Source organism: Vidua macroura, chromosome 27, assembly GCF_024509145.1.
Source record: "Vidua macroura isolate BioBank_ID:100142 chromosome 27, ASM2450914v1, whole genome shotgun sequence".
NCBI classification, from domain to species: Eukaryota; Metazoa; Chordata; class Aves; order Passeriformes; family Viduidae; genus Vidua; species Vidua macroura.
In genome coordinates this window covers 3823520-3847078 of record NC_071597.1, presented here as the reverse complement: position 1 = coordinate 3847078, position 23559 = coordinate 3823520, and the positions used below count along the sequence as shown (strand labels likewise).

The window sequence follows — 23559 nt, the reverse complement described above, 5'->3', positions numbered from 1 at the left end:
TAGCAGGTGGTTTCTGTGCTCAGGGATCACTGCAGCTGGGGTGTGTGGATGCAACAGTCTGGTCAGAGAGAGAAAGCCAGATAAACTTTCCCAGGAATTGTTCTGTTGTGTTTTGAAAGGCTGAAAGAATTAAAACAGTCTTGCAGCTGGTGTTTTGAACAGTTGTTTTGTCAGAAGGTGTTTACCAATGGGTGTCTTCTTAATTAGCAATGGTGTGAAGGGAGGTTGATTAAATGACCAAGCAGGTCCACCTGTATCCACCTGTCCACCATATACATCTTTTATACAGTGTATAAAAGAATGGGTTTCTAATGAAGAATGTATAAAAGAATGGGTTTCTAATAAAACTCAATTCAGCCTTCTGATGAGACCCAGAGTCTGTGTTGCCTCACCCCATTCCTGACTCCATGCTGACAGGGGTGCACCTCAGCCAGCTCTGCCCCAGCTCTCTGGGGAGGGGTCAGGGCAGGGCTGCAGTGCAGGGATCTGCTGCTCTGCCACTTGAAAGAGCAGAGCCTGTGCCTGCCCTGCTCAGAGCAGCTGTGCTCTTGCAAATCTTTCCAAAACACCAGTTCAGGAAAATACTCAGCAGTAAACACGATCAGCCTTTCAGCTCTCTGAAAGGTTCTCAATATTAAACATGCAGTGAGTTTTTGCTGACAGCTCCCTCCTTCTCCATGATAGATCAATGTATTTTCAAATGTTAATTGCTTTGTAACTTCAGATTAATATAAAATTCAAATAAACTTATGTTCTATGATTAAAATCAAAATTGCTTTCCCCCTGCCCATCTTCAAAAACATTTAGGAGAGAGGAAGGAGGGCTGCCTCCAGCATCCTGGGTTCACAGCACACAGTATGTAAAAGCAGTCAGGGGGCTGGCAGACTGGCATACTGGATAATTAAGTGGTTATTGAGTGGAAGAAATTAAAGTCTCTGAGTCCTACTCCCTATCTCATTTCCTGCCCTACCAGCTGATTCCATGACACAATGGAGCAAATTTGCTAAAAAGGGCTTTGCAGTCTGAATGGGGCACGAGGATGTCTCAGTGCTCTTGTGACTCTCATTTTCTGTTTTTTCCAGATGAACACTTGAACACAATGTCTTTGTCACAGCTGGGCCTCAAAATCGTTCTAATGAAAGCAATCATTTTTAATGTGCTGATGACGATGCTTATGTGGAAGAAAAAAAAGGTGAGGATGCTTGGGGGGGTCTGAAAACATCTGGATTGGTTCTTCAGCTATGAATGCTCCTTCTCTCTGGAACAGCTGTTTATGCAGTCTATCCAGACCTCTTTTGTCTGCCAGCAGTAAAACCCCTCCAGACCTCTTTTGTCTGCCAACAGTAAAATCCCTCCTTTCCTCTGGCCATTTTCACCCACCATTTTCACCCACCCCTCAAGTGCTCTTCCTGGTCCATAAGAAATTTTTTTCCTTTCATGACATTTCACCCTTCTATTTCTACATCCATCCCTTCCCTTGCCTGCATTCATCCATCAGATTTCTCCCCTCACCTGTCTCCAGCTGGGAAAGTTTGATGGTTATTGATTTAAATATCAATCCTAATATATTCACTTATGCCCAGTGTCTGTTTCTTCTCTTTCTCTTGCCTGGACACTTCAGCTCTACAATTGTGCAGCTGTAACCCAAATAATGATTTAGCACACCTTTGTTTTTGTTGCAGGACTGAGAGTAACCAGGTGGTGCAGTCCAAACCCATCTGCTTTGAGAGAGCATCGTGAGCAAGAGGGAGCTCAGGGATTATTCTTTGTGCAAGGGACATCCCTTGCTGCTCTTACACACCACACCAGCCATTATAGTCTAAATTGCTTTATTTGCATTGCTATAAAACTCCTCAAAATGAAACATTTCCAGCATTCTGCCCTCCAGATGTCTTGGCCATTTACCATACAGTGTCTCTTTTGCATAAAGCAGACTTTGCTATAATTATACATTGCCAAGTTGTTACTTGCATTAAAATGACAACTTCTGCCCGGAGCAGTGCTGTGTGTTAAAAACTTCCAGCTAAATATCATCTGAATGGGAATTTTTCCTATTTTGGTAGCTTTAGGGTATTCATATCTCTTAGGGTGCACCCCCAGAAACCTTTTCAGGTGCAAATGAAACACTTTGAAAAGCAAAGGGAGTCTGACTCAAGATGCACTGTCCTGCCACCCTTTGCTAGATTAGAGCAAGATATCCCATTTTTTCCCTAAAGGATGAGCTGCATGTCTCCCAGAAGTCCCAAATTCAGTGAAATTCTCACTTCAATATCACATAAAATAAATATTAAAAAAAATTTAAGTCTATCTGACCATAACACCTTCTTAATTTAAACCAGTTTAAGATTTGGCTTTGTGTTTAGTAAAAATACAAACCACTTTTGTTCTTTTTGTTTACTTCTAACAACCTGAGATCTCCCAAGTTCTTTTTTGTAACAATTGCATAAAAATATACTGAAATATTTACCTGTCCATGTGTGCCCACCTTGGAACAGTGCTTGCCTGTGGCATCTGCATGCTGCTAATTCATGAACTGTGCTGCCACCCCCAAGATGTCTTGGCATTTCTTTAGGCTGTTATTAAACAATTCTTACAAAAAATGGGAAACCTGTTTGTCTCTTGTATTTGTTGTTTGAGGCATTGCTTCACCCTTTCAGCTGAGCTTTGGGGTGCAGGGGGGAGGGGTTGGATCCACCATGGAGGGAGGGAGCGAAGTCCTGCAGGACATCTGTGCTGTGTGAGGAGAGTGGGGAGAGAGAGAAGGGAGAGCCCCTCTGCCCCAAGGACAGACTGTGCTGGGTGGAGACAACAAAAACATGGCTTGGCCACACTCCGGGGACTGGCCACGGGCTCCTGGAGGCAGATTGCTGCTGCTGTGGGTACACAGGACCCTGCGGTGTGCTGTCCCCAAGCCCCCCACTCCTGAGTGTGACAGCAGCACAGGGCACCTGCTTTGCAGTGATGACACCAATGGATCCCCTTTGCCTCCAGGTTCTGTCTGTCCCTGGCAAGTCTGGAAGGGAAATGTTCTCCTTTTGTGACATCAATTTCTCTAACATCTTCTGATGCCCCAGTGATGCCTTTCTGGGACAACCTAAAAACAAAGGCCAGACAAAATTAAGGGAATAAAAAGTGATTATATTTATTGAAGGGCCTTCAGGTACATTTTGGGCAAAACAAAAGCCTCCCCCAGGTGCTACACCCAAAAATGGACCACGGGTCACAGGTTTTCATACTTATATAAGTTTGGTCCAATTGCATATTGGGGGTTAATCTTCTAATTACAGCTTCAGGTAATGAAGTCATTTACCCCCAGTTTGCTCCCCACAAGTCACTTTTGTTTACATTTTTTTGGGGCCTGAGGCAGTGAGGTGTCCTTGATTGCCAGGCCTGGAGAGGAATTGTTGTGTCTGACCAGAATGGGAAAGCAGCAGTTCCCACTGTATTTGGAGTTTAGAGTTATACACTAAAGAACTGCAGGATTACAAATAGATGAAAAATATACAAAAGCTAAAATCCTAAGGTAAGACAACACAAAGCAACACTCTCCATTTTCAGAAGGCTTCAAACTGGTTTTATTATAGCCTGCATGCTTTTTATACATTCTTACAAAACTCATAAGTTTGCACTTTACTCATTGGTCACCAGAGACAAACGAAGTGCTGATTGGAATAGGCAGCTGCAGGTTTCTCTTATTTATCCTTCTTTCTTTCTTGTTTTCTGTGTCAACAACCTTGGTAGGAAATTCTTTCAGAGGTAAACATGGATCTTCTTATCCAACTTCTCTGTGGCTCACAGAAGTTGCTGTAAAACCTCTTCCACACTGAGGCATCACCGGAGGTTCCTCTGTGGGGGTGAAATGAGAAGTGTGCTCTGACAGAAACCCGCTCTCCCTGCAAAGCTTGAACCTTGACTGTATCTCCCAGCAGTTCCCAGAGTGGCAGGAAAAGCCTCTCTGGACCACTGGGGGTGGCTGTCCCTCACCCAGCTGGGCACACCCTGCACAAGGAGCTGGTTTTGGAAAGGGTCACAATTCAAACACTTTCAGCCAAAAGCCCTGCTGCTTCCTGCAGGAGGGCCATGCCAGGATCTGACCCCACTCTGCTGGGCAGCAACACGACACAGCCTCCCTGGGCTCCTGCCTTGGTCCCCTGCAGGTGCCAGGGCAGGTGACCTGTCACAGGGTGACAGAGCTACTGACCCCTCCGACAAAGAGCAACTGTAAACCTTCCCTGTCTATTGCCCTGATTATTTTACAGTACACATGTTCAGGGACTTGTTCTTGTCTCTCCCTTGACTCAAGCATCATTCTCATCTCTCCAGCTGGAGGAAATCCATGGTTGATTAAGTGCTGGATTCAGGCAGCTCTTGGAGCCTACATTTCACTCATGATGAAATCTGGGAAACAGCCTGAAGAAGCTGCCTAAAGCATATTTGAACTATAAAGCAAGTCATAAGTCATTGCATTTCACAGATTTCCAACTGATTAACCTCATTCCAGAAACTTTCAGGGATGTGAAAGAAAACTTCCCATACTCATTTACCTTTAGCATCACTTTTTAAAATTAATAACCATCATAATTTTTTATGTTGCACTTCAAACTCACTCCCAGATGAAAGGGCAAGAGTTAAGGACTGTGCTGCTTCTGTTTTCACACCTGAGTCTTTCCTCTTCCAGGTTAAACTGACCCCAGGGGCAGGATTTGCTGAGTGGGAGATGAGTTAAATGTTTTGACTAAAATGGCTCCTGGCATGTGACCTGCAAAGCGCTGAATTTGCAAGGTCTGCTTCAAAGACTTTCAGATATCAGGCTGCCAATCTCCCACCACCACAATGTGCCCCCCTTTCCCTGCATTTTCTTGTTTATTTCGAGATACAAAAACCACAGAGCAAAGCAAAGCCAGGAAATAACACAGCAGGACAGGAGGTGGGAAGGGGCTCGTGGCCCAGCTGGGGCAGGAAGAGGCCACAGCACAAGTTCCATGACGCCACAATCGAGATCTGGGTCACCACTGATGCTTGTCTACACCTGCCCACAAAAACCACTTCCTCTGGAAAGTGCAGCACAAAGGGGGCAGGGGTGGCACGTGGCAGGAGGGGGAGAGGCTGTGGAAAAGAACAGCAGACGTTAGACCACAAGCCAAAGGGGAATGAGGTTAAGGTGTCCTCCCCTCCCAACCCTCACCACAGGCTGCACTTGGGGAGTTGTTTTGGGTACAGCAGGAAGGATTGAGCTATGTATAGAGTGGGCAGGGAAAGGAGGGCAGAAATGCATTATAAACTGTGGTGGGGAGGATGCCTCAGGTTTGAGCTTTTCTATTTTTCAGGGTCTGTGCTGCTTTAGTGGGTGGGTTTGAGCTTCATATTATGGGATGGTGAGCTCTGTTCACAGAGCAGGGAGACAAAACAATTCCTTCTCCAGCTGGGGACCAAGGACAAATGATCCAAATCTCAGGCCCAAGAGCACAAACAACGTGGGCTGGAGAGAGAAAAACAATCAGGATGGGACTGCATGGGCTGGAGCTGGAATTGGACAATGAACTCCAATATGCAAATGGAGCAGAGCTTATAAAAGTGAGAGACCCTGTGACCTGTGGGGCATTTTGTGACCATTTTGGTTCACCTGGGGTGCAGCCCTGGCTGGGCTCTGGTGCTGCCCAAGGTGGATCCATTGAGGCCTCCTAATAAATCCCTACTTTATTCTTTAGCTCCTCCAGTCTCTGTTCTAGGGCAGCCTTCCCAAGGCATCAGGGAGAGCTCCTAGAATTGTGTCAGATTTCTGAATTTGCTGATAGGTCTCTTCACAATTTTTACAGATTGAAAAATCCTTCCATTTCTCCTGACCCAGATGAGAAGGAAGATTGAAGGAGCAGGCCAGGGTCCTCTCACAATCTCAGGGAAGGAGGTTTTGCATGGTCCACCTTTAGCATCCTCTTTGCTATGTTACCTCCTGTCCTGCTAGGGGTAGGAGATGGATTTGTGTGTTTTCTTGGGGTTTTGTTGGAGAAAATATCCTGGCCAATATTTGTCACCTCTCATCAAACATGGCCCTGTGCACAAACCATTCTCTCTTATTTTCATCCTCCTCCTTGTGTGACCAGGGACCTGAGTGTGGACTTTACAAGGACCAGAGCTTGAATGTGTCAGTGGATTTGTTGAAGCTCATTCCAATGCAGGAAAAACTCTGACAGGACTTGGAAGGGACTTTAAAGATCATCCAGTCCCACCCCCTGCCAAGGGCAGGGACACCTTCCACTATCCCAGGGTGCTCCAAGCCCTGTCCAGCCTGGCCTTGGACACTTCCAGGGATCCAGGGGCAGTCACAGCTTCTCTGGGCACCTCTGCCAGGGCCCTCCCACCCTCACAGGGAAGAATTTCTTCCCAATGTTATAGATATATAATATAATATTGGCTTTTCACAAATAGTAAAATGGATTTTATACGTGTGGTGTTCAAGTCGCTTTGTTATAAAGATATAGTTTTTATTTGTTGTTAATGAAGCTTAGACAGAGTAGTGAAATAGCTGATTTCAGTGTGCTTGTGTTAAAATGCCTGCTGGGATGGGATAACATCCAATGGACACAGGATGAGGACACCTGTACAGATCTGCCAGCCATCAGCACTCACTGTCTGAACAGAGTGTGCACCAAAGCTCAAAAACTGGAAGTGATGATAAAAAAAGGATTAAAAGCACAACCCAGGAATGTGCCCGCTCTAAAAAGGTGAAACCGAGGAGGAGCCAGGCTAAACAATTCTTGGAACATGTAAAGTAGTGTGGGGATAAAGTTTACTATGCGTAAGGGTATATGAATATGCAACAGGCTGATGTAATTAAAAGGTATTTAAGGGGCGTCCCCGAAGATAAGTGTGCTCCTGGATGAGTGCCAAGAGGCACTCGGCCATAATAACCTTTGCTCTGTGCTCCTTGTCTCCTATTGTCCTTTATTAATTTTTTTTTTACATTTTCACAGGAGAGTGAATGTGTTTTTCACACCAATATCTCATCCAAGCTTGCCCTCTGGCAGTTTTAAACCATTCCACCTTTCCCTGTCAGTACTTTGTGAAAAGTCCCTCTGGAATTCTGCTTTCCCTCAAGAATTCTACTGTCCAGTTAATGGCGACTGGAGGAATCATAAGCAGGTAAGAAGCAGGAAAAAGGGGGAAAAAGAAAAACCTCCACAGCAAAGCCTCGCGTCTCCTCTGGCTCAGCCCCTGTGCAGTTCCGAGCAGCGGCCAGGGGAGGGCCGGGCCCGGCAGCGGCTCCGTGCCTGAGCTGAGCATCATCCCCATGGATGTGCTGCTGCTGCTGCTGCTGCTGCTGCTGCTGCTGCTGCTGCTGCTGCTGCTGCCCGGGCACGGCTCGGGGCCCTTCTCGCGGCAGCAGAGCAGCAGGGGTCAGCCAGCACCCCTGCAGCCCCTGAGTCCCTGCAGGCACACTGTCTGTGGTGACTGGGAGTGGGGCTGGCCCAGCCTCATCCCCACGGGTCCAGATGTGAGAAGCAGGTGAGCAGCACTGACAGCAATGAGCCGTGGAGTGCCCAGGTGTGCTGAGCAACCACACAGGGACAGAGGGCACACAGGGCCACTGCATGAACAGGAGGGGATCAAAGACTGGGCTAAAGAATAAGAAGGGTCAACGTTTGAAGCCTTCTGAAGTGCTATGGTGTCACTCTGATGCTTTCTGATACTTTACCCTGATACTCTGTATCATGGCCATCTCAACTGTCACAATGTGCTGTGACAAGTCCCTGCCTGCTCTCCCAGCACTGCTCCATTGCAAACAACTCCAGGACTGCTGGTGCCCGAGCTGGCACGAGTCCTTTGTCCCTACACAGAGCCAGACCCATCATCCAGGACAGTGAAAACCCTGACCCCTCACACCCACAGCCCGTGTCAGGCAAGAGATTTGGGAGCTCCAGGTTTCAGACTTTTACAGGCTTAATGGCTGCAGCATAGCTGGAAATGTTAAAAAGGTGATAAACAGGAGCCAGAATAGAATTCTGAGAGGGTCTGAAGCCATCAGAGAACCACAGTTCCATCTCCTCAGTGCAGCACACAAACATTTCCATGCCACGGAGTCTCAAGGCTCTTGAGGTTTTACCTCCCCAGCATTTCAGCTGCAGAGCAAACCAGACGAGCACGAAGCAGGATCAGCGTGAGGACAGAACCTCATGAAGGTTCTAGAGAGATCTGAACAGACTCGATCAGTGGGCAAAGCTCAAGGGCATGAGGTTCAAGTGCTGGTCCTGCACTGGGGTCACAGCAGCCCCCTGCAGCTCCAGGCTGGGGGAGGAGTGGCTCAAGAGCTGTTCAGCAGGAAAGGACCCGGCAGTGCTGGTTGCCAGCTGGCTCAATGTGAGCCAACAGTGTGCCCAAGTGGCCAAGAAGGCCAATAGCACCCTGGCTTCTATCAAGGGTAGTGCAGTGATCACCCCTGTACTCGGTGTTGGTGAGGCTGCAGCTCCAGTGCTGCATTCAGCTCTGGACTCCTCACTTTAAAAAGGACTTTGAGGGGCTGGAGTGTGTCCAGTGAAAGAGCAACAAGGCTCACAAAAGGACTTAGAAAATATTTCTCTTCTGGGGAATGGCTGAGGAAGCTGGGGTTGTTCAGTGTGGAGAAGAGGTGGCTCAGAGGGGGTCACATCACACCTGAAAGGCTGTAGTGAGTTGGGACCGGTCTCTTGTGCTGTGCCTGCAGTGAGAGGACCGGGGAATGGCCTTGAGCTGAGACAGGGGAGATTCAGATTAGATCAGGGTGCTCAGGCCTTGGAAGGAGCCACCACCCCTGGGGTGTTCAGGAGGTGTCAGGATCTGGTGCTGGGTGATGAGGTTTAATTACAGTGGCAGTGCTGGGTGGATGGCTGGACTGGACAATCTTCCAGCCTTGATTCTGACGGGGGAGCTTCTCCCTGGCCCCAGAGCAGCTCCAGTGGCACTCCGAGGCCCTGCCAGCTGGGCAATCCACCCCAACAGCCCTGTGTTTGTCAGGCACATTGCCACCATGCATCACCCACAGGCCCCAGGGAGCCTCTAAGTCCAGCTGGGACATTCAGGTGTGGCCCCTGTGTCTCTGAGAGGTGTGGGAGGCTCTGTGGAACTGGGTACACCTGAGGATGTGCTGGAGGACACTTCCTTCCCTGTGTGACCACTAACCATAGCCTCACCTGAATTTTCCACAGCTTTGAAGCCCAGGGGCACATTGACAACAGACTCTGGGAGATCAAAAGGCAGGAAAGAGGAAGATGAAAAGGATGGATGACAACTGAGTTTCCATGATCACTTGTTTCCTGCTCCACTCCAAAACTGGGGCACAGAAAAAAAGCCTGCTGAGTAGAAAGGAAGGGAGAAAGGTAAAACCATAGAGTCATGCCTGAGAGGGAACCTGGATGCAGGAGAAGCTCTGTATTTGTCACCAATATGGAAAAGGCTGCAGTGTCATAAAGGGTTTTATTGATGGAAAGGATCACAGTTACACAATGAGGCTGCAGACCCCTCCACAAGACACTCTGGGGGGGGAAATATTGAGCCCTGTGTCACCTTCCTCACAGGAAGGTGAGAGTGTGCTGGGCATTTCCCTGTGCCAGGCTTTGCCATCAGGAGCAGTTCAAGACCTGGAAAGAGAGCAGGCAACATCAGCAATGTTACTGCAGAGCAGAGGGGACAGAGCTCCCCCAAGCCCCAGCAATCCTGTGGCACCTTGCAAGAGTAACAACAGGGCATGTCCCCACTCCCCAACACCCAACTGCCCCTGTCCTCTGCTGCCCCATCTGCAAAGAACTCCAGACTTGAACCCCAGCCATGTCTCAGCCTTACAGAGCCCAGGGCCTGGAGCTCCCAAAGCTTCTCCTGCAAAGAAGAACGGGGAATCTCTCTCGTAAGAGAGGAATGTGGGTAGGTTTCTGTAGCAGTCCTAGTTAATCTCTTTAATTATAAAAGCCAAAAAAGATAGGCTCAAAATCAGAAAGCCATAAATCCTCACTCTGTGCCAACCCAGAGGACAACAGCTCAGCTATGCTAGGCCAGGAGGAGGAAGCTGGGAGCTCAGGGCACTCCTGGAATCACTCTCATTCTAGTTCTCCCCAACAGCAGAGCAGTCCTGTGGTTGCCCCTTTTGTGACCCCACACAGACCAGTACCTGTCAGCCTCTCCCAGAGCTCAGCCAACAAAATTGATGACGACGAGATGGAGAATGGTGTTGGCAAAGAGGAAATCAGCAAACGCCCGCTCCGGGGAAATGCCCTGGAACTCGCCCTTGTTCTGGGGGTTGATCTGGATCCGGAGGCAAACTGCACAGCAGAGCAAGAAGGAGCCATCAGTGAGCACAGGAGGAAGTCATGGTGGAAAGCACAGCCTTCCTGGGGCAGCCCAGCCCAGGACAGGTCACTGCTCCCCCAGGGAGAAGTTACTCCATCCTTACTACAGAGGAGCAGGATGCTGCCAGGGAATTTGGACAGGCCTGTCATGGAGTCAGTGCTCCCACAGCACCACACACACCACAGGGTGCCAGAGTCCCGAGGGGAACAGGCTCAGAGCAGGACTGGACTCACACAGAAGTGTGGATATTCCTCTGTCCTCCCACTGGGTGTGTCAGAAACACAGAATGATTTGGGCTGGAAGGGACCTTAGAGATCGTCTCACTCCAATCCCAGGGACACCTTCCACTCTCCCAGGGCGCCCCAAGCCCCATCTAAACTCACCCTGGACATTTCCAGGAACTAGGGCAGTCTGGGTAACCTGGGCCAGGGCGTCCCCACCCTCACAGGGAACAATTCCTTCCCAATATCCCACTATCCCATCCATCCCTGCCCTCTGGCAGTGAGAAGCCATTCCCCCTTATCCTGTCACTCCAGGCCCTTATCCAAAATCCCTCTCCAGCTGTCTTGGAGCCCCTCTAGGCCCTGGAAGGGGCTCTCAGGTCTCATTGCAACCTTCTCCCCTGAACACCCCTGCCCAGCTCCCGCAGCCCCTGTGCTGAGGAGGGCTGCACACACACAGGGCGATTTGCGGTATTCCGGGGAGCAGAATACCCACAGGGCCGGCGGGACTCTCGCTCCCAGCGAGCTGCAAGGACAGCCGGGGGGACACGGCTGCGGGCCGGCCCCGCAGCTGCAGAGCTGCGGAACGGGGAGCTCGGCACAGGGCGGGGGGTCCCGGGGCTGCTGATTCCTGAGGCTCCCCCGCCACGCCCGCGGCCTCCCGGCGGAGGCGCAGGGTAAGCCCGACCCGCGCCACGGCTGTGAGGGCACGGCGGGGCCGGCACTGACCGCCCAGGATGAAGCTGCCGACGGCCGAGATGAAGCCGCTGAGGAAGGAGTTGAAGGGGAAGGTGCCGACGCCGAGGCAGTATCCGAACTGCAGCGCGCCCGTGAGCAGCACGTAGAGCAGGAAGGCGTCCAGCGCCTTGAGGCGCCCGGCGGTGCCGCCGCCGTACTCGGACAGGAAGCGCCGCGCCACGGCCCGCACCGAGCCCGCCATGGCCGCCGCCGCACCGCGCACGCGCCGCGCCGCAACGACGTGGCGGTGAGCGACAGGGGAAACCGCGCCTTCGGCCCGCGCATGCGCCGAGGGCTCCGCGGAGTCCGCACCCCTGGTGCTTGCCAAGAGCCAATAAGAGCGCAGAGCTGGCTGTTGCTGGGCAGATTAGAGAGCTGTTCCTTCCGACGGCCAATCAGAGCCCGGCACCGCTTCTGGGGGCGGGGCCGTGCATGAGGCGGCTCGGCTGAGGGAGTGTCCGGAGATAATGGCCGAAGGAGCGTGAGGGAGTTCCTGGCCGAAGGGGTGGCCGAGGGTTTATGGCCGAAGGAGTTTCCGGGGGGTTCCTGGCCGAAGGAGTGTCAGGGGAATTGTGGCCGAAGGAGTGTCCGGGATCTACCATGAAGGTGGTGAAGAACAGACCTGCGTCGCCCTGCTTGGGGCTGGGGAAAGGCAAACCACTGCTTTCCCTTTTTTATTTTTTTTTTCCCTCAAAAACGATCATGGTGTCAACCTCATGGAGCCTTAACTGAGCGAAACAGCTGAGACCAAACCAGCTCTGCTGCTTTTGGGTTTCTGAAGCAGGGAGCGACTTTTCAGTGAACCAGAGGAGAACTTTTCTCTGTACGCTCCTTCTGTTTAAATCATTCCAGCCTTCCCATCTCTCCAAACGGGAATGTGGGCAGTGCATCTCCCACTCAGGCTGTGCCATGAGGAAAGGGCATTTTCCTATCATGGGCTGGTTTGGCTTGGAAGGGTTGTTACCCTCACCTTCTTCAGCCCAGTTTCTTGCTAATAGAGCCTTTAGGGTGGTTTAGAGTGAGATGACTCAGAAGGATGGGTGTTTGTAAATATACACATGTAGATTTATTGTAGAACAGTTTGGTTGCACAGAAAAAATGAGTATGTAGCCATTTTGGTAGTCATTTATAGTAATATGACTTTTTATAGTAATAGCCTAGTAATATATAATATTGTAGTATAGTAATATAGGAATATGTCATTTATAGCAATATGGTATAAAATCATAAAAATGTCACTTAAGAAAATGTATAAGAAAGGAAAGGATAAGGGAAGAAACAGTAAACATGAGGCAAATAATCACAGGGTGTGATTAGATCAGGTATTAACAACAGGTGGGATATAACAGGACAAATGTAAACAATGCAGCAAAGAACTCTCCAGTCCTGTTGCTACTTCATATGGCCACATCATCTTTTTATGGAATACCTGTAAGAGAAGAAAACTATGTCCTACTTGGGACAGTTTTAAAAAGAAGGAAATATCCATTTTTACAATTCCTTTTCTTGTCTGGCATAATGCCAGTAAAGCAGCAATAATGGAGATGTGTGAAACATGTTTTCTCTAAATAAACAACAAACCTAAAGCATGCTGGAGCTCTTTACACTCCCCAGTATCTTTACTTGCTCTAGAGTTGTCAAGGTTTCAGAGGGAGCACACAGTGATCCTCCTTTCCACCATATCCCCAGGAATTTAACCTTGGAGGAAGGAAGTTGTATTGATGCCTTGGAGTGGCTACCTGGAATGGAGGCTAGATAAGGTTGAGAGAATAAATATTTATTTATATTTATAATTTTTTTTTAAATTTTATTTATAATTTTTTAAAAATTATATTTATAAATTGCTTAAAGGCCTTCAATAGACATACCTTGGGCAGTCAAAGGTGGACAATGGTCACAAGTTTTTCAGACAATTATAGGTTTGGTCCACTTACAAATCATGGGTTAATACTCCAATTACAGTTTCAGGTAATGAAGTCATTTACCCCCAGTTTGCTCCCCACAACTCACTTTTGTTTATACTTTTTGGGTGTCCTTGAGTTTCAGGCCTGGAGGGATTGTTTTGTCTGCCCAAAATGTGAAGACAGTTAACACTCTATATGGAGTTTAGAGTTATACACAATGCAGTATTGGAAAATATAAAATACAGGATTTTATATACAGGATTTGAAAAATGTAAAAGCTATGATCCTAAGGCACCAGCACCTTCTCTGTGGGGAGTCCCAGGCTCTCCAGGTGGGTGATAGTATTTGTCTGAGTGTGGCCCAGCGTGGTGAGATCAGAGCTGCCGATCAGTGTGTGATCAATATGTGGATATTCCTCAGATATTCCTCTCCAGGGGCGGTCTGTGGTGGGCCGGGGTCACGGAGGGTCGGTGTTCTTGAGGTGAGTGAGGAGACACTGATTTCCCTCCCGGGTAAAAGCAAAATGATCCCAGTCTGCCTCCTGCTGTTGGAAAACGATACAGAATTTAGAATGTTTTGTAACTATAGACTGGTTCGCCTTTGTCTCTGGGAAAAGGAGTTGAAGTTTGTTTTCAAAGGATCAACACTCAAGGTGTGATGAGCTTAAACATCGCAGCAGACTGGGAGCAGCACAGAAAAGACACAAAAGATAACGACCATTAATGAACATCAACTCAAACATCACCCCCAGCATGGTCTGAGACACCTGGTCTGAGAAAAGGAATGAGGACCTAAATTAACACCAGAGCCCAAGAGATCCATAACCAATAGAAAACCAAATGCTAAGAGCTGTGTAACTTGAAACCAATGAACACTGAACAAAGAATTTCTATAGGTTTTTACCACATAAGAATCTGAAAAATCGAGTAAAGAGTGATGTGTGATGGAAGGAATTTCTCTGCACACCCAGGCAATGTGTTGTTGAGATACTGGGACACAAGACAGATGATGGACTTTGGAGCTGGTTAGCACAAGAGATTTGATAACAGGATGCCTTGGCAAGAGCAAACACAACATTGAGGATTAAAAGAAGATTCAATCAGAGAGGTTTACCGGAAAAAGAAGATTTAATTAAACTCTGCGAGCAAAAGATGTTATAATACGCATAAGTTTGTGTATGTGATTTTAACCTAGTCTTCCTAAACCAGTAAATAAGCATTAGTAGTCCACAATAAATTTGGATTCTGATCACTGAATCAGTCTTCCCCATCTCTCTTCATCGCCAACAATGTGTGGATAAAATTATTTCTGTTGCAAATCCTGGTTAGAACTTCCTGGACAGAATAAAGTAATGCCTTCATTCTCTAACACTAAATATGTTGTTGGAGGGATTTGCTCTTCCCGTAGTTTCAGTGACACTGCAAGGGAACCATAAAAAACATGTCTTTGATACCAACAGTCACAGGGATCTGATGGGCCCAGGCTGGGTTGTGGCAATTAGTCTGGCTGTGTGAGGCGCAGCAGCTCTTCCAGGCCAGTGTCAGCTCTGAGGCCTTGGTAATCCACTGTCAGCCACTGCTCCCTGCTGGGTTTATGCCAGATTAATCCCTTTATTGACCCAGGGATGGGGTAACTGAGAGGTGTTTTAAAAGCTTTTATTCTGTTTTCAGTCTCATGTGAAGGGTAAGACAGTACAGACGTTATAATTCACTCCATCACAATCAGAAGCCAACTATTCCCTAATTACAACACACTGTAAGTGTTCCTTGGCCTATCAGCTTTTGCCCACCCCATGCTGTAAATGCCCTAAAGCAAATCATCTAAAATTACCCCTCGTGGGTCCTACTCCAATGCATCTTTCATAGTTTTATTTCTCCAAAGTATCTAGTGTTATTTGCAAGGCCACCTTTTGAAACTTGTTTCTGGTTCCATTTCTCTCTCAGCAATGTCTGTTCTATTCCATGGCATTTCTGAGCCAGCATTTCTTATCTCAAGGTTTGCACACAGATGCACACTGTGTGAGCCTTCTGCCAGGCTTGGAGAATTCCCTACAAATGCATTTCCCACAGGTTTACAGACAGGCCACCAGAGAGAATTGTACCACTGCCCCACGCTCCTGCAATCCTGCAGTTATTGCAGCAATTCCTGCACGAATTCCCAAGGGCCATGGGTTGGGTTTCACGTTTTTTATTTTGAAAGGAGGCAGACTTGGAGCGGTTTGCAACAGATGGAGAAAGGGAGATGGGAGACCAAACACCATCCCCTGCCTCTGGCATCTGTTCAGATATCACATCTTCCTTCGCTGCGACCCCTTGTTCAGCTTGGCTGTGGGGAGCTGGCAAAATAAGGGATGGGAATGATGGTCTTGCCCCAAAAATAAAGACTTTAATAACAAAATAACAAATGTGGAAAACCACAGAGTACAGGGCAAGATCCAAACACCTGGGGGCGTGGCAAATGCCACAGGCTATAGGGGTCCTCTGAGGGCAAGGGTGTCACTGTTGAGATGGTCACAACACACAGAAGAACACCATGCCTTTCAGAAGGCTTCTCTCTGTTTATTTTAACAGCATCCTGTTTTTCATGCCTTTCCAAAAAGTTTATACCTGTTCATTGGCCACAACAAACCAGCACAGTGCTCATTGGCCCTGAGCAATCTACACCGTTGTGCAAACGTCCAACTAAGCAGGCCCCCTCGTTTATCTTCTCTTCTTCTCAGTTTCCATGCCAACGACCTTGACAGAATTCCTCTCCGGGGTAAATGGGACTCCTAGCACCCTCTTCTCCAACTAACTCTCTCTGGCTCACAGACCAGCTGTCAGCCCCTTCCACACAAGGGTCCAATCACAAATGTGAACTCGGAACATGACCTTATTTGTATCAGGTGCCGAACCAACAGAGAGCAAGAACCAGAAACCTGACCAAATATAGGATAGTCCTAGTAACATATTGACTCCCATGACCCCACTCTTCTCACCACGACCTGACTAGATGTCCCTTTTCCAGTATCCTGTAACTCTAGGACACCTATGGTATCATGGTGTCATGATACCATCATGGTCACAACACAGCTTTGACCCAACTGGCCAATCAATCCAAACAACCATCACCGGTGTCCAATTAACAAATCACTCTTCAGTAAACAATCTCCATAACACATTCCACATGTGCCAAACAAGAGGCGCAGCAAATAGAGATAAGAATTGTTTTCTTCTTTCTCTGAGCTTTCTCACTGCGTCTCACAACTTCCCAGGAAAAATCCTGGGAGAGAGAATCGTGTCTTTCTCTGTTCAGAGAATGTGAATTCCACAAGACTGTACTGGGACAGCTGTGCTCAGTACAAAAAAAACCCAAAGATGTTATCAGAATGGTGTGAGTGCAGTGGAGGACAAGAGAGTTTATCAGAGAACTGGGGCACATCACATCTGAGGAAGAGCAGAGAGAAGACAAAGTCGAATGGAGGGATCTGCCTGAACTGTCCACTGAGGGAGAGTCAGAGACAAGTTAGAGCCAGACCTCTCAGAAAGGTGTAGGTCATGGCTTAAAGTAAATCTTTTCTGCACAGAAGGAAATAAATATTCACAATGAGAACACAAGGGAAGTTGTGGCACCGCAGGGAAGTTGATACATCCCATTTGGAGATACTCACACTTACTGAGAGAAGGTCATGAGCAACCTTGTCTTGCTTTGCTTTTAGCAAGGATTGGACCTCCAGAGGTCCTTCCCAATCTCATTTTCTCCGTGGTTTGATTACACTCTTGCTGTTCTTCCACAAGTGTTTTCCCACAAGGTGTTTTTTCAGATTTTGATACCTAATTGGTCCCTGAGGTTTGACACAGTAAGGAAACACTGGACTGTAATACAGTGCCACTATTATATAAAGGAGCTGAAGAAAGAGGATTTTTTTTTTTTTTTTTTTTTTTTTTTTTTGCCAGAAATCAGTTGTCAAACTAAGTTAAGGAGAAACAGAATCAGACTCGGAATACTCTTTGTAGCATCCTGGATTGTTGTGGATATTCTGGTAACTATCTGGAGCATTTCTTAGAGTTTGGGTGTAGTTTTCTGAAGAATAGGGAAAGTTTAAAGGAACATAGACTTGGAAAAAGGAGCTTTTAATCTTCAAACTAAAGTAAAAGCCTTTAGCTGTTACTGAGGGAGTTTCTTGGTTTAGGGGACCACTCTCAGCTTCCAGATAATATCACTCCATCTGTGGTATTGAAAAGTATGTCCTATATTTAGTATGGTTTGTGAGAGGGAAGTTTTGTATTGGTGTTTTTTGAGAAACAACCATAAGATGATGCCAATAAACTCCCGTGTTTTGCTTGGAAAAGGGCTATAAGGGGAAAGATTTGATGGGAATAGTGTATTAAGAAGGGTTGTACCATCCCAGTTTATAGCTATCTTTTTGTTGAACATTTCAAGAGGGAAATTTGAGTGTCTTGTTTGATATGGGTTATCAGCTAAATAAGATGGGCTTGCTTTTCCTGGAAATTCATTGTGTTGTTGTTTACTTCAGTCATTCAGAAATATCTGAAATTAGTCTGAAGTGAATCTAAAACCAGATTAAAATATCCACATAACATAATAGATAAAACCTGGGAAACATGAGTGCAGAACAAGACAGGTCTCTTTTTAGGGCAAGGAGGGGTGGTATCTGGGAGGAAGGGGAAGGGGAGTGCAGTTGAAAAACCACAGATGAGACCTGGCAAGTCTGCAAGAAAAGACTGTGATTGAAGGGCATCAGACAGAGTTTTCAGGTTTCACTTCAGGAGGTGATGGTGTGGTGGAGTAGTGCAGCAGTGCCACAGACAGGGTCACTGGACAGAAAACACTGAGCTGGGTGGGGGGCTGTGAGAGGGAGGGATGCTTGGACACAGGGGCTCTGTCCATCAGCATCAGAGTTGATCCACTGGAGCTGTAGAGCTGAGGGTAAACAAACAGACAATTTCCTCACAGTTTTTTCCATTCCCTCTCTCCCACTGGTGTTTGCTGTAGCATCCAGCACTGCTCTGTGCATTTTGCCTTTTCTCAGTGGTAGCCAGAAGCCTTAACTTTGCAGCACTGCTGTCTTTCTGTCTGGCCTCTTCTCTGAAGAGTCTCTACCTCTCTCTCTTTCCCTGTCTCCTTTTAACTGCAGCAACTTTATCTTTTACAATATTAATGTTTCCTTGAACCAATCTAGCATGCTTCAGAGTGAGTCTGTGGTGTAATTGCATTCCTCTGCCTGGTAAGTCTCTGGACACAGCAAGGTTCTCACTCTGGGCACTTGGCTTTTTTTTGGTTTGTTGGAGTGTGGATGTTGTCAGATCATTCAGAGAGACCCAGGGTCTATAACAGCTTCTGCACCTCTCTCAAGTGTGCCATGAGGGAACTGTAGGAATTGTTTTGACTGGATTGAGGACTCAGTCTTACAAATGAAGCTTGAGACTCCTATTTCATGACCAGGGTTTTTAATATGTGGTTACTGTGGCTGCTTCAGTCTTTTACAAGAGGTTTGTTGTTGGTATTGCCCTGTAATATTAGCAAAGCCAAACTGACACATGTTCAGCTGTTTTCCAACAGTTCCCAAAACAGGTCTTTTCTTTTTCTGCCAGCAATGACGTCTCAATGAATCACACAACTGTAGTGGAATTTGTCCTCTTGGGACTGGCTGAGAGCCGCCGTTGGGAGATCACCCTCTTTCTGTTCCTTGGCATTGCCTATCTCTTGATCCTGCTTGGAAACATTTCTGTCATCAGCATCACTCTTACCAATAACTTCCTTCAGACCCCCATGTACTACTTCCTCAGGAATTTTGCCCTTTTGGAAATCACTTTCACCTCCACATTCCTTCCCAGCACCCTGTACAGCCTCGTGACAGAGAGGAAGACAATTTCCCTGCCTGGCTGTTTCCTCCAGATGCTGTTTTTCTACTGCCTGGGTACCTGCACACTTTTCCACATGGCAGTGATGTCCTTGGACCGCTACGTTGCCATTTGCCGCCCTTTGCACTACACAGCCATCATGAACAGCAGGCTTTGCCTGCAGCTGATCCTGGGCTGCTGGGCAGTGAGTTTTCTCCTGATGTTTCCCCCCACCATCATGACAGTGCAGTTGCCATTCTGTGGTCCCAATGTCATGAACCACTTTTACTGTGACGCTTCCCTGTTGTTGCAACTGTCCTGCACAGAGACAGGCTTCATCGAAGAGCTGATGTTCATCATACTCATTATCATCCTCCCTGGTACCTTGATAGTAACTGCTGTTTCTTATGGCTGCATTATTGTCACCATCTTGCATATACCATCATCTGCAGGTAGGAGGAAGGCATTTTCCACTTGCTCAGCTCACCTCATCGTGGTGATGGTGTTTTACAGCACGTGTATTTACAGGTACATCCGCCCAGCACAGCGAGGTGGGCAGGACTCTGACAAAGTTCTGTCTTTGTTCTTCTCTGTGCTGACTCAGACGCTCAACCCGTACATCTACTCGCTGAGGAACAGGCAAGTCAAGCAAGCTTTAAAGGAGAGAATTCTGAAGTTTTCTGACTCCCTGAGGCAGATATGAATGGTGGAGTAGCCCATCCAAGTGTCTGAATTGTTTCCTAGATGCAACATCTGTATTGTGAATTAAAGATGCTGATTTCAAATGGTTTATGCTTTCTAGATGTTATGTAATTCCTTCTGTTGGCAATGAAAATATGCCAGCACAGAAAGGATTTTCTAATCTTCTGTTACCTAGTGTCAGCTTTGCCTCAACATTCTCCCCCTTGCTGGGATGGGTTAGCCTTAGTGAATAACCAAATTGCCACTCACACCTTCCACCCCACAGTGAGACAGAGCAGAGGCAGAAAAGAGGAAAAACAGAAACAAAGACTCTCATAGATTGACATAAAGACAGAGAGATGGTTTGTCAATTTCTACCAGGAGTGAAACATAGTGGATTTGGGGAAAACCAATGTAATTTATTGCCAACTAAGATAGTTTAGATTGTGAGAAACAGAATTAAATACTAAACACCTGTACTTCCCCTTCTCTGTGCAGAAGTTCATTCATTCCAGATCCAGCACTGTCCCCAGCACACGGGGGGTGGGGAGGGTTATGGTCAGTGCATGGGGTTTCCCCTCTGCTGCTTCTTTCCTCTCACACTTTTCCTCTGCTCCAGTGTGGGTTCTCCACAGGCTGCAGAGAACACATTGAGCTGCCATGCTACAAAGCAAGTACAGAAATACCATTCTTATTAATATTTTTGTTTTTAGAACTTCAGCTTCCACAAAGCTGTGTTTACAATCACTACCATACACACTGTACCCATCAACAGAATTCCTTGTCCTCCCTCTAATTCAATACAGGATAATCCTTGATCCCAAGTACAATTCATGGAATATTTTGTTTCAGTCTTAGCTGTAAAGGCATTTCCAGGTTTGGGGCTGGCTTTGGCTATGTATAGTGAATCCAAGAATCCCCACCAGTAATTTTTACAGCTGTGTGGATGGTCAGGAGAACTTGGAATGGTCCTCTCTACTTTTGCTTGAGTGGTTCTTTGCTCCAAGCCTGGACATATCCCCAGTCTCCTAGACAGTGAGAGTGTGGTTGAACATCCAAGGTCACTGATTATGCTAAAACAATAAACCTATGCAAAGATGAGAGTGTTTTTTTCCCAAAGTTTTCCAAATTGCCTCAAAGTGTGATTCCTTACTGTGTGTTTTTCCCTGGGTATGACAGCTTGACATTATTTCCCATAAAGGATTTCATGTGGAATTACCTTCTCCTTGGAGCTTGGCTGAATTCTAATTCTCAGCAATGCCAGGAGAAGAGCCTCTCATCACTTAAGTGATGCCTCCTGTCCAATTTGGCCAGTGGTCTGGTTGAGCCTCATGGTGTTGGTCCTTTGGACACTGACTGTTCCCACTGACTGTAGCAGGTGTGAGTGTCTGCACAGAGGCTGTTTGTGTGTACAAAAATATTTACTGTAACAAGTGACACCAGGTCTCTGGAAGATCACTTTTTCCTAAACAAATGATAGACAACAGAGTGCCTATCCCTAAAAGGAAAAAATAAATAAACCCTACAAAAAATAATAAGAGACAGGAGAGAAGAGGGAGAGGGAAAGAAGAGAAATGTATAGTTATAATTATTAACGTTGCCTTGAAATAAAAAAATTAAAAACATTTCTTCTCATTATTTCCTTCAGTACTTGTTGTATTTTCTAGTTTGTTCTAGCTTTAACCCCAGCTGGTAAATAAGCACCATGCTCACTCACTCCCCCAGGGTGAGTGAGAGCAGAATTGGAAAAAGGTGAAACAGGGCTTGAGATAAGAACAGTTTAATAATTGAAATAAATTAAAATATAATACTAATAATAACAATGATAATAATGAAACAGAGAGGAAGGAATAAAACCAAAGGAATCAAGGGGTGCACAGCACAGTTGCTGTCCTGACCAATGGCCAGTCCATCCCTGAGCAGTGAGTGGTGCCTCCCCTCCAGCCCTGGCAGGTTCATGTACTGGGAATGGGTTCTGGGGTGTGGAAGATCCCTTTGGCCAGTTCAGCTGTCCTGGCCCTGCTCCCCCCGGCTTCTCGTTCCCCTGCTCACGGGCAGAGCCTGGCAAACTGAAAGCTTAATTTGAGTGAACACTAAACCATCCATGTGTTATCAATATTATTCCTGTACTAAATCCAAAACACAGCACTGCTGCAGCTACTAAGAGGAAAATGATCTCTGTGCCAGCTGAAACCAGGGCAATGTAACATTTCATGATGAAATGGTCACCCACTCAAGAATTCCCCTCTCTTCCTTTCTTCTTTAGATTGAAGATTTCTAAATCATAGCTTGTGTCTGTTGGCCAGAGTATCAACACTCTCTGACCCTGCAGGTTTCAAAAAAATATTGCCAAGGGAGATAAGTCATACCATTCCTTATTTTCCTCAATGTTTTTCTGGATATTTCAGATTTTTATAAAGTTTGGTATCCAGAAACATTCATCAATCTTTACAATTCTTAGAAAATTTATATTACCGTGTTCCTCTGGTGGTATTGGTCTGGTGTGGTTGCAATGTGTGGTTGTCAAAACATCCTGCTGCAATTCTGTGCGATGCTTTCCAAAACCAAGGAAATTATTTTGTTATAAAATTCGCAGAAGGCAAAATGAAAAATACCCAATGATCTCTCTCACAAATTATTGCCTGGAGAATGTTCAAGAACTGCTTAAAAAGGAAATAAACAGTACAACCAGGCAATGGTAACAGTGTCATCTTTCTTCTGTAATCGCTAAGTGATGATGGATCAATGAGTAAATGTAGTTCTTGATGCTTTACAAGTTGTGATGCATTTCTTCTTGACTTGATACATGGCAAATGGGGAATGGAGAAATAGAACAGTCATCACAGCATTTCTGACCCTGGAATTTGGGAACATCCCTGAAATGCCATCTTTTCTCTTCCTCCTTTCCTTGTTTTTCCTCCTGCTTTTCCCACCTCACTGTTACTACACTTTTTTATGGAAGCTTACTAAGTGTCCTACCAACAACTAGGACTCTCAAAGCACTGAATAATCTTCTCAATTTTTTACACTGTTGTGACTCCATTGCTCATCTACAGTCTGACAAATAGAGACATGAAGGATACTCTGAGCAAACTGGTCAAGAAATGTGAATATTGCCTAAAGGTTGGGGAACTGTAAGCATTTTTTCCCCTAGAAGACAATGAAAGAAAATAATGTATTTGAGGAAAGTTTCTCATTAAATTTTTAGCCCTCAGAGCCTGTGACACTTACCCTTGACTTTTTACTAACAAATTGGCTAATCTGAGTGATTTTAACTGCCCAAAGTGAGGACGAGGCACTTTTCTGTGGAAAAGGGTTTTCTCTTTATGAATTGCACCAGTTGCCTGGGTGTCCAGTTCAGATTTCATCTAAACAGTGATTCTCCAAATCAGCTGATTGCAATCTCCTCTGCACAGTGTCCCATTTCACTTTGTCAGAGTTGTTAAGGACAGTTGAATCTTTAGATTTAAGGAATATAATTTTTTTTAGACAGATAAAGATAGATCTAAAGATGAATTATTCAAATTCAGAGGGAACAATCCAACCTCTTGTTTAAAGTGACTATACCAACATGACTACAATTGTCTCAGTGGAGGTGAATGCTGCACAGCTGCAAGTGGGAGTATTTTTTCAAAAATTAAATTACATGTGGTAACTCTTAACTGGTTCCACACTTTTAGTCATTTCATATTCATATTAGTTTGTAATTGTCATCTCAGCTGTTTTCAGCCATTTATGTGAACTTCAAAGCTTTTCTTTTCTAGGCCAAACACTGATGGCAAAAGTTAACACGAGTTCTACAGTCAAGCCTTACCCAGCCTCCTCTTTAAGGTTTATCTCACTGAGCAGAGCAGAACG

General features: G+C 46.4%; 3 protein-coding genes across 3 annotated transcripts in view; 2 read left to right on the top strand and 1 right to left on the bottom strand.

Moving 5' to 3' along the window:
• The window catches only part of LOC128819568 (M1-specific T cell receptor alpha chain-like), a 235618-nt gene extending 233020 nt beyond the window's left edge, over positions 1 to 2598 (top strand). The window contains exons 6-7 of the mRNA XM_053999827.1: positions 1083 to 1192; positions 1683 to 2598. Of these exons, the coding sequence (XP_053855802.1) occupies positions 1083 to 1192; positions 1683 to 1688 (116 nt within the window). The 3' untranslated portion in view covers positions 1689 to 2598. The remainder of the gene's footprint in view (positions 1 to 1082; positions 1193 to 1682) is intronic.
• Positions 2599 to 9428: 6830 nt separating this feature from the next.
• DAD1 (defender against cell death 1) lies at positions 9429 to 11523 on the bottom strand. The gene is made up of 3 exons (XM_054000131.1): positions 11265 to 11523; positions 10136 to 10286; positions 9429 to 9611 (listed from the first exon to the last, which is right to left on the bottom strand). The coding sequence occupies exons 1-2, from the start codon at positions 11473 to 11475 to the stop codon at positions 10156 to 10158; spliced, it is 342 nt and encodes a 113-aa protein (XP_053856106.1). The 5' UTR covers positions 11476 to 11523; the 3' UTR covers positions 9429 to 9611; positions 10136 to 10155.
• A 7261-nt stretch (positions 11524 to 18784) lies between these two features.
• LOC128819662 (olfactory receptor 49-like) lies at positions 18785 to 19723 on the top strand. The gene has a single exon (XM_053999899.1). The coding sequence runs from the start codon at positions 18785 to 18787 to the stop codon at positions 19721 to 19723; it is 939 nt and encodes a 312-aa protein (XP_053855874.1).
• Positions 19724 to 23559: the final 3836 nt, after the last annotated feature.

Excerpts from the sequence above, each read along its gene's own strand:
- DAD1 (XM_054000131.1), bottom strand. The coding sequence starts at position 11,475 with ATGGCGGGCTCGGTGCGGGCCGTGGCGCGGCGCTTCCTGTCCGAGTAC. Across the intron at positions 10,287-11,264 it reads CGGCAGCTTCATCCTGGGCG|TTTGCCTCCGGATCCAGATC; the intron begins GTCAGTGCCGGC and ends TCTGCTGTGCAG.
- LOC128819662 (XM_053999899.1), top strand. The coding sequence starts at position 18,785 with ATGAATCACACAACTGTAGTGGAATTTGTCCTCTTGGGACTGGCTGAG.